This window comes from Brassica napus, chromosome C7 (genome assembly GCF_020379485.1).
Source record: "Brassica napus cultivar Da-Ae chromosome C7, Da-Ae, whole genome shotgun sequence".
Taxonomy (NCBI): domain Eukaryota; kingdom Viridiplantae; phylum Streptophyta; class Magnoliopsida; order Brassicales; family Brassicaceae; genus Brassica; species Brassica napus.
The window spans coordinates 16,690,804-16,700,803 of record NC_063450.1 but is presented as its reverse complement, the minus strand read 5'-3'; the positions used below and the strand labels follow the sequence as shown (position 1 = coordinate 16,700,803).

Below are 10,000 nucleotides of genomic sequence, written 5' to 3'. Positions count from 1 at the left end.
TCTGCAGGTTCACCTACGGAAACTTTGTTACGACTTCTCCTTCCTCTAAATGATAAGGTTTAGTGGACTTCTCGCGACGTCGCAGACGGCGAACCACCCACGTCGCCGCGATCCGAACACTTCACCGGATCATTCAATCGGTAGGAGAGACGGGCGGTGTGTACAAAGGGCAGGGACGTAGTCAACGCGAGCTGATGACTCGCGCTTACTAGGAATTCTTCGTTGAAGACCAACAATTGCAATGATCTATCCCCATCACGATGAAATTTCAAAGATTACTCGGGCCTGTCGGCCAAGGTGTGAACTCGTTGCATACATCAATGTAGCGCGCGTGCGGCCCAGAACATCTAAGGGCATCACAGACCTGTCATTGCCTCAAACTTCCTTGGCCTAAACGGCCATAGTCCCTCTAAGAAGCCGGCCGTGAAGGGATGCCTCCACGTAGCTAGTTAGCAGGCTGAGGTCTCGTTCGTTAACGGAATTAACCAGACAAATAGCTCCACCAACTAAGAACGGCCATGCACCACCACCCATGGAATCAAGAAAGAGCTCTCAGTCTGTCAATCCTTACTATGTCTGGACCTGGTAAGTTTCCTCGTGTTGAGTCAAATTAAGCCGCAGGCTCCACTCCTGATGGTGCCCTTCCGTCAATTCCTTTAAGTTTCAGCCTTGCGACCATACTTCCCCCGGAACCTAAAAACTTTGATTTCTCATAAGGTGCCAGCGGAGTCCTAAAAGAAACATCCGCTGATCCCTGGTCGGCATTGTTTATGGTTGAGACTAGGACGGTATGTGATCGTCTTCGAGCCCCCAACTTTCGTTCTTGATTAATGAAAAACATCCTTGGCAAATGCTTTCGCAGTTGTTCGTCTTTCAAAAATCCAAGAATTTCACCTCTGACTATTAAATACGAATGCCCCCGACTGTCCCTGTTAATCATTACTCCGATCCCGAAGGCCAACACAATAGGATCGAAATCCTATGATGTTATCCCATGCTAATGTATACAGAGCGTAGGCTTGCATTGAGCACTCTAATTTATTCAAAGTAACAGCGCCGGAGGCACGACCAGGCCAGCTAAGGCCAGGAGCGTATCGCCGACAGAAGAGACAAGCCGACCGGTGCTCACCGAAGGCGGACCGGGCGACCCATCCGAACGTTCAACTATGAGCTTTTTAACTGCAACAACTTAAATATACCTATTGGAGCTGGAATTACCGCGGCTGCTGGCACCAGACTTGCCCTCCAATGGATTCTTGTTAAAGGATTTAGATTGTACTCATTCCAATTACCAGACTCGAAGAGCCCGATATTGTTATTTATTGTCACTACCTCCCCGTGTCAGGATTGGGTAATTTGCACGCCTGCTGCCTTCCTTGGATGTGGTAGCCGTTTCTCAAGCTCCCTCTCTGGAATCGAACCCTAATTCTCCGTCACCCGTTACCACCATGGTAGGCCACTATCCTACCATCGAAAGTTGATAGGGCAGAAATTTGAATGATGCGTCGCCAGCACGAAGGCCATACGATCCGTCGAGTTATCATGAATCATCAGAGCAACGGGCAGAGCCCGCGTCGACCTTTTATCTAATAAATGCATCCCTTCCAGAAGTCGGGGTTTGTTGCACGTATTAGCTCTAGAATAACTACGGTTATCCGAGTACTAGTTACCATCAAACAAACTATAACTGATTTAATGAGCCATTCGCAGTTTCACAGTCTGAATTCGTTCATACTTACACATGCATGGCTTAATCTTTGAGACAAGCATATGACTACTGGCAGGATCAACCAGGTAGCATTCATAAATCACGGCAAGTCCTGGTCATGTTCCCGCAAACACTTGGAAAGAGGGAACAGACGAAGACTTGACCGTCATCTTTTGTCCGGGGAGAAACGTGCTTAGCAGGACATAATTTCTTCGAGCCACCGCCATAATCTTTCCGCAACCGAGATCCCAGCAAACAGCTTGTTCACCTTGGCGAACAATGCATAAATTATGCAAAGACGCAATTATCACAAGTGCCGGCTTATGTGTTCACGACGTCCCAAATGAAGGAGATGCCGCAAACAACATTTTAAGCAAAGCTTAACAATTCCTTCTAGATAGGTACGCAACACAGGCCCCAGATCAGTTCAACAAGCATAACTATGCTAGTGAAGAAACTGAGAAGGATAGTTGGTCTGTAGTTGGGTGCGCGAGCACAGAGCCTACAAACACTAGCTATCCAATAACCACTCATACGCCGCACGTTCATTGCCCCGCTAACATCAATCTTTCCAACCACTCTCGAGATGTAATCAAAAGAGCAGCTGGAAGACGGATGAAACCAGGCCCAGACCACACAAGCGCGAAAATTTGATTTTAGGGGCAAAATGGTCCACCGAAAAAGTCGCCGGAAAAGTCACCGGAAAAGTCACCGGAGACAGTCCCGGCCATCGGACCTCAACCCAAGCATCATCGTGCTGCACCAAGCACTCGGACATTACCCACACCCATTCGGACTCCCACCCTCATGGTAGACACAGAGGAGTGCCTACCCCTTATATAGACAAAACACTTTTTTCAGTATGTCACCGGTAGACATTGGTTGTGTTCCGGGAGTATTTTTAATGTAAAAAAAAAATACTTCGAATTTGTATCTGATTTTTTGCATGCTTCATAAGGATGGTTAGAGCTATTTTCTGGTAAATTTTCATAATTTTCTTTTGCTTCTAAACATGTCTTTTGCATGCTACAAGGTTCGGAGTTTTGTTGTCTTCACGGATGTCTATAGCAACTTTTGATCAACATTTGACATCCTAAACTCATTGTTGACATATTTTTGATGTTTCCTTTCAGAAAACTTTCTTCAAAAATATTAATTTTTGAATTTTTGGCTTCTCGGGTGATTTTGGCTGTCCGTGGGTGATTTTCGCCCACGAGGACTATCTGTGGGTGATTTTCGCCCACGAGGACTGTCCGTGTGTGATTTTCGCCCACGTGGACTGTCCGTCAGTACACATATCAGCACGTTGGCCCTTCCCCTGGACTATCCGGGTGATTTTGGCCACGATGACTGTCCGTCAGTACGCATATCAGCACGTTGGCTCTTCCCGTGGACTGTCCGGTGATTTTCGCCCACGAGGACAGTACATCAGTACACATATCAGCACATTGGCCCTTCCTTTGGTCTATCCGTGGGTGATTTTCGCCCACGAGGACTGTCCGTGGGTGATTTTCGCCCACGAGGACTGTCTGTGGGTGATTTTCGCCTACGAGGACTGTCCGTTAGTACACATATCAGCACGTTGGCCCTTCCCGTGGACTGTCAGTGGACAACTGACCCACGTTGACAGTCCATCTGTACACATATCAGCACGTTGGCCCTTCCCGTGGACTGTCAGTGGACAACTGACCCACGTTGACAGTCCATCATCCGCAAAGGTCCTACCACAAGGTCCGGTTCAAGGGTTATAAGAGCTGGATTTGCCAAAGCTGTCCAGGAGCTGCTTGCACAGGAACGAACCAGATTCAAGCAACTATTGATCCAGGAGTTGGCCGTCTTAAAGCTTGAAGACACCAGCGAACCATTAGAGGTCCCAGACTCCTTTCATTCAAGCCAGTTCTCCTCCATTGACCAGAATGAAGCCGGCCTGACCATTTCCACCTTCATCCTCAATCCATCCAACCAACTTGCTTCCGGTTCAGATATATAGCCGCCATCAGAAGGAGTAGTATGCTGTTGTACTCTTTTTCCTTATCGAATTTTGTCCCACTGGGTTTTCCCGAAAGGTTTTAACGAGGCAACATGGAAGCATACTATGAGTTCTGATCCGGACATCTCAAACCGCGACCGGTCTATTGTTTTTTTTCTTTAATTTATTTCGGTTAAGACTTTGGCCATTTGTCTAGGCCTTTTTATCTTTAGAGTCCATTAAGGAACAACTATTTAAACCCTTGTATTTGCCAAATTTTCGGCCAAGTCTTTTTATGATATTGTTTTGCCTTAGCAAAGAAACCCTAAGTCTTTCAGTTGTGTGAAACCATTGAGAGCAGCCGCCTGACATATCAAAGAACCGATCCATTGTTCTTTGTGGAGTCCTTCGATCCAGTTCATCCCCTGTCCGATCTTGAGAGAGACATACTTCCAGCAAGAACGGGATCCATATCTATCCTTCAAACCATCCCCTGTTCTTTTTGAGAGAGACACACGCCCAGCAACTTGAATCCATCAGCCATCTTTATCCTTCTCTTGTTTTTGTTTCATTGCATCTATTGTTTCTGATCGGCCATTAAAATAAAAATCCATAAAAATTCATATTTGTTTCTGTTCTTTATTTCTCAGTTAACATACTCTCTGTTATTCATTTTTAATCCATAAAACTCATAAAAATCACTCCCTCTTGTTTCAGGTACAAACCGGCCGATCCTCCCCTCATCGCACTCGTCTAGCCGCTCCCGTGGCCATCCGTTCATCCTGTCCAGTCCGATCTCTTGAACCTCGGTCAAGCCATTGAGTAGTCTGGATCCCAGCCTACAACATTTTGGTATCAGAGCTGAAGTTCCTAAACCTTCAGTTCTTCTTCTTAGTTGTTTATCTTGTTTTGAACTTTCAAAAAAAAAAATTAGTTTGATTCTTCAAAATTCGAAAATTCCAAAAGGCAAAGTGTTCTTTCCTTAATTGGCTGAATCGATTTTAATTGGCATTTAGTGTTAGAATTGTTCACCAAGTTTTCTATTTAAAAAAAAAAAAAAAAAAATTGGAATTGTTCACCAAGTTTTCTATTTAAAAAAAAAGATTTCACTTTCCCTTTTGAGACAAAATCGATTTGCATTTTTAATTTTTTGCATTTACGTCTTTGCTTGGTTGATACTCTTGTATCCAATCCAAGTTCCTTATTTAAACTACCAATACCCCTTTGCCTTTGATCTTTTCCTTGAGTTTTTCTTTTTCAGAAAATATGGGAGATGTAGGTCAAGACCAAGCTGCCATAAACGCTCAACTCCTAACCGCCAATGAAGAGCTGAGGGCGAGTCTTACGTCTATCACCGCCGAGCTTACACAGCTAAGGCAGGGAGGCCGTCCCAACGGACCTCGACCACCCAGAAGGAACCAGCCGGATCCGCATGACACTGACTCGGACGCGGACAGTACTGATGATACGCGCAGTCAGGACGAGGACATGCCTAACCAGGGAGGAAGGAGGAACGTGCAAGGACGCCGGGCCCAAGTAGGAGTAGGCCGCGACTATAGAGGGGGGCGAGATTGAGAGGATGAAGAGCCATGGCTAGGAGGCAAGGCACTTAAGCTGAATCCCCCAACGTTTTCCGGCAAGGTTGATCCGAATGCTTATATCGTGTGGGAGAAGCGCATGGAATACACCTTCGACTATTACCAGTATAGCGAGGCCAAGAAGGTCGCCCTAGCAGCAGCCCAGCTGACGGACAATGCTCTTTCGTGGTGGGATTGAGACGTCGCCAAGTCTGGACCAGTGTGGAGAGCACGTAATTGGACCGTGATGCAGACCAAGCTTCGCGCGAGGTACATTCCATCATACTACCAGCGTGATGTGCTAAAACGTTTTCGTAAACTTACGCAGGGAACTAAGACCGTGGAGGAATACTATGAGGAGTTCGAGGCACATAGGAATAAGTTAGATACCGACGAACCCGAAGAGACGATGATGTCCCAATTCCTGGAAGGACTGCAAGATCGCATTGCCCGCAAAGTGGAGAGACAACATTATGAAGACTTCAACGACCTACTGCACTTTGCTACGCAAGCCGAGCAGCACATCAAGTGCAAGACGGCCAGTACCAGTCACAGGAAACCCGCGTGGACTCAACCGGGTGCAAAACAAGGCGACAAGGGCAAGGAGATTGAGGTCGAGAGCCGATTCAAGACGAACCAGGCTGACTCGTCCAATGCGCCCAAACCAGAGCAGGGTAAGACTCAAGCCCAAACTTTGCGTACTCGTGACATTGTTTGTTATAAGTGTCGGGGCAAGGGACACTACGCCCGAGATTGCCCAAACAAATGAGTAATGGTCCTAAAGGGAGATGGCGAGTATGAATCCCAAGATGAGACAGAGACCGCAGCCGTGATCTCGGATGAGGAAGTGACCGACTACCCAGAGACAGGCGAGCTACTAGTGACCCGGAGAGCTCTTAGCACCCTCTTTGATCCAGAAACCATCCAGCGGGAGAACATCTTTCACACAAGATGTAGTATTGATCACAAGGTATGTAGCTTGATCATTGATGGTTGTTCTTGTACTAACGTGGCTAGCAAGTATCTTGTTGATAAGTTGGGGTTAGTCAAAACTGCCCATCCTCGGCCATACCGTCTCAAATGGTTCAATGACGAGACTGAGCTTAAGATTGCCGAACAAGTTGTTGTATCCTTCGGTATTGGCAAGTATCATGACCAGGTCAAGTGTGATGTTGTACCCATGCAAGCCGGCCATATACTTCTAGGAAGGCCATGGCAGTTTGACAAGGAGACTCTTCACCATGGACGTACCAACATCTATAGCTTCACCCACCACAACAAGAAGCACAGCCTAGCACCTCTCAGCCCCCAAGAAGTTCATGACATGCAGAAGGCAATGGCACAGTCCAGCCAGGTAAGTAATACTAACCTTTACATGACTTCCAGACAAGTGTTTAAGTCATTACAACGTGAGACACAGGTGCTACTAATGATCTTTAAGGAAGGATGCTTTGCAGGTTTTGAGGCTCCTGAAGTACCAGATGTAGTACAAGACCTCATGGGATGTTACAAGGATGTCTTTCCTGATGAGATCCCAGCCGGCTTACCCCCTGTCCGTGGCATAGAACATCAGATCGACCTTGTACCCGGCGCACCCCTACCAAACCGAGCTGCTTAACGTGTCAACCCCGAGGAGGCTAAGGAGTTGGAGGGGCAGGTCCAAGACCTCATGGACAAAGGCTACATCCGCGAGAGCCTTAGCCCCTGTGCAGTCCCGGTTCTACTAGTGCCTAAGAAGGATGGGACGTGGTGTATGTGTGTGGACTGTCGAGCCATCAACAACATACCATCAAATATCGGTACCCTATACCTAGATTAGATGATATGTTGGATGAACTGAGTGGGTCTGTTGTGTTTTCTAAGATTGATCTCAGGAGTGGATACCATCAAGTCCGCATGAAGGAAGGAGATGAATGGAAAACCGCCTTCAAGACCAAACAAGGACTGTACGAGTGGCTGGTGATGCCATTTGGCCTTACCAACGCCCCTAGCACATTCATGAGGCTTATGAACGAGGTCCTCCGACCTTACATTGGTAAATTCGTGGTTGTGTATTTTGATGACATCCTGATTTACAGCAGGTCTTTAACTGAACACCTTGGACATCTAGAACAGGTTTTGAAAGCCTTGAGGCAAGAAGGCCTTTATGCTAACCTTCAGAAATGCGTTTTCTGAACTGATCAGTTCGTATTTTTAGGCTTTGTTGTGAGTTCACAGGGCCTGAAGGTTGATGAGGAGAATATCAAGGCGATAGAAGACTGGCCGACCCCGACCACGATCGGACATGTCGGCAGCTTCCATGGACTGGCCAGTTTCTATCGACGATTTGTGAAGGATTTCAGTACCCTCGCCGCCTCAATGACCTTCGTGATCAAGAAGAATGTATCCTTTACTTGGGGTCCTGCCCAAGAGGAGTCTTTCAACCGGCTTAAATATAGTTTGACACACGCACCGGTCCTAACTCTTCCTGATTTTGATAAACCTTTTGAGATTGAGTGTGATGCTTCAGGGACAGGAATAGGAGCCGTACTAACCCAAGGAGGCCGGCCAGTGGCTTTCTTCAGTGAGAAATTGAGTGGAGCCGCCCTCAATTACCCCACCTATGATAAAGAGCTATATGCTCTAGTAAGGTCACTTGAAACTTGGCAACACTATCTTCTGTCTAAAGAGTTTATTATTCATACAGATCACGAGACTCTTAAGCATTTGAGGGGCCAGACCACACTCAAGAAGAGGCATGCTAGGTGGCTGGATTTCGTGGAGACTTTTCCCTATGTGATCAAGTACAAGAAGGGAAAGGACAACGTAGTGGCCGATGCTCTATCCCGGCGCCACACCCTCATTACCACCATGGAGGCTAAGATCTTGGGTTTTGAACAACTTAAAATGTCTTATGAAACTGATCGTGATTTTTCTGAGCTTTACAGTAACACGGCTAAAGGAGCCATGGGTCCATTCTTTCAGCAGGACGGATTTCTTTTCAAGGAGAAACGCCCGTGCATTCCTCATGGTTCCATGCGAGACTTACTGACCCGAGAAGCTCATGGGGGCGGGTTGATGGGGAATTTTGGTCGAGACAAAACCCTGAGCGTCCTTTCCGACCACTTCTATTGGCCCCGGATGAGGCGCTACGTTGAGAGCCTTTGCGCCAAGTGCACTGTCTATCTCAAAACCAAATCTAGGTCGCATCCTTATGGTTTACACATGCCTTTACCTATTCCTATTGCACCATGGGTCGATTTGTCTATGGACTTTGTGTTGGGCTTGCCCAAGATAGAACACAAGGATTCTATTTTTGTTGTAGTGGACAGGTTCTCCAAGATGGCACATTTCATTCTGTGTTCCAAGACCAATGATGCAAGCCAAACCGCCGATCTCTTCTTCAAGGAAGTGGTGCGCTTACATGGAGTGCCTCGTACCATTGTGTCCGACCGAGACACAAAATTCCTCAGCCACTTCTAGAGGACCTTGTGGAAAAAGCTTGGAACCAAGCTCCTTTTCTCGACCACTTGCCACCCACAGACTGATGGTCAGACCGAGGTAGTAAACCGTACACTCTCCCAGTTGTTGAGGGCTACAGTGGGTAAGAATCTTAGAAATTGGTTGAGTTGTTTGCCTTTCATTGAGTTTGCTTATAACCATGCAAGGCACTCTATTACTAATCTCTCCCCTTTTGAGATCGTGTATGGCTTTAGACCAGAGACGCCCATGGACCTATCCGCACTGCCCCCAGCCATGCAAGTTAGCCAGAGTGGTGACAAAAAGGCTGAGTTTGTGAAGAACTTGCACCGGCAAGTCAAGGAGACTTTGGAGAAGAAGGCTGAATGGAACCGGATCAAGCTCAACAAGGGGCGCACAGAAGTTATCTTCCAACCAGGCGACTGGGTGTGGCTCCATATGAGGCCAGAGCGGTTCCCGGAAGAGAGGAAGAGCAAACTATTCCGACAAGGGGACAGACCATTCCGAGTGCTCGACCGGATCAATGACAATGCCTACCGGCTAGAGCTGCCAGGTAAGTTCCAAGTTTCCCGAACGTTCAATGTGTCTGATGTGTCTCCTTATATTGCAGATGACAGAGATGTTCTGAGGACAGAACCTGTTCCAGAGGGAGGGGATGTTGCAGTACCCACAACTGAGGTTACCATCATCCGCAAAGGTCCTACCACAAGGTCCGGTTCAAGGGTTATAAGAGCTGGATTTGCCAAAGCTGTCTAGGAGCTGCTTGCACAGGAACGAACCGGATTCAAGCAACTATTGATCCAGGAGTTGGCCGACTTAAAGCTTGAAGACACCAGCGAACCATTAGAGGTCCCAGACTCCTTTCATTCAAGCCAGTTCTCCTCCATTGACCAGAATGAAGCCGGCCTGACCATTTCCACCTTCATCCTCAATCCATCCAACCAACTTGCTTCCGGTTCAGAGATATAGCCGCCATCAGAAGGAGTAGTATGCTGTTGTACTCTTTTTCCTTATCGGGTTTTGTCCCACTGGGTTTTCCCGAAAGGTTTTAACGAGGCAACATGCAAGCATACTATGAGTTCTGATCCGGACATCTCAAACCGCGACCGTTCTATTGTTTTTTTTCTTTAATTTATTTCGGTTAAGACTTTGGCCATTTGTCTATGCCTTTTTATCTTTAGAGTCCATTAAGGAACAACTATTTAAACCCTTGTATTTGCCAAATTTTCGGCCAAGTCTTTTTATGATATTGTTTTGCCTTAGCAAAGAAACCCTAAGTCTTTCAGT

The 10,000-nt window shown here is 46.9% G+C and overlaps 1 protein-coding gene and 1 non-coding gene across 2 annotated transcripts in view; one reads left to right on the top strand and one right to left on the bottom strand.

Annotated features, from left to right (window-relative positions):
• The window catches only part of LOC125591032, a 1,807-nt gene extending 10 nt beyond the window's left edge, over positions 1-1,797 (bottom strand). Inside the window, exon 1 of the ribosomal RNA XR_007327019.1 lies at positions 1-1,797. This exon is cut by the window's left edge and continues 10 nt beyond it. This is a non-coding gene — a ribosomal RNA (18S ribosomal RNA).
• A 4,229-nt stretch (positions 1,798-6,026) lies between these two features.
• Positions 6,027-9,540, top strand: LOC125590446. The gene is made up of 8 exons (XM_048764014.1): positions 6,027-6,608; positions 6,696-6,836; positions 7,472-7,780; positions 7,973-8,511; positions 8,902-8,995; positions 9,056-9,266; positions 9,324-9,410; positions 9,470-9,540. The coding sequence occupies exons 1-8, from the start codon at positions 6,027-6,029 to the stop codon at positions 9,538-9,540; spliced, it is 2,034 nt and encodes a 677-aa protein (XP_048619971.1).
• The last annotated feature ends 460 nt before the right edge of the window (positions 9,541-10,000 follow it).

Bases quoted from the DNA above. Each gene is read 5' to 3' on its own strand.
- LOC125590446 (XM_048764014.1), top strand. From the start codon at position 6,027: ATGGTCCTAAAGGGAGATGGCGAGTATGAATCCCAAGATGAGACAGAG. The intron at 6,837-7,471 runs GTACCCGGCGCA...GTGAGTTCACAG, and splicing joins TAGAACATCAGATCGACCTT to GGCCTGAAGGTTGATGAGGA. The intron at 9,267-9,323 runs GTAAGTTCCAAG...CTTATATTGCAG, and splicing joins CTACCGGCTAGAGCTGCCAG to ATGACAGAGATGTTCTGAGG.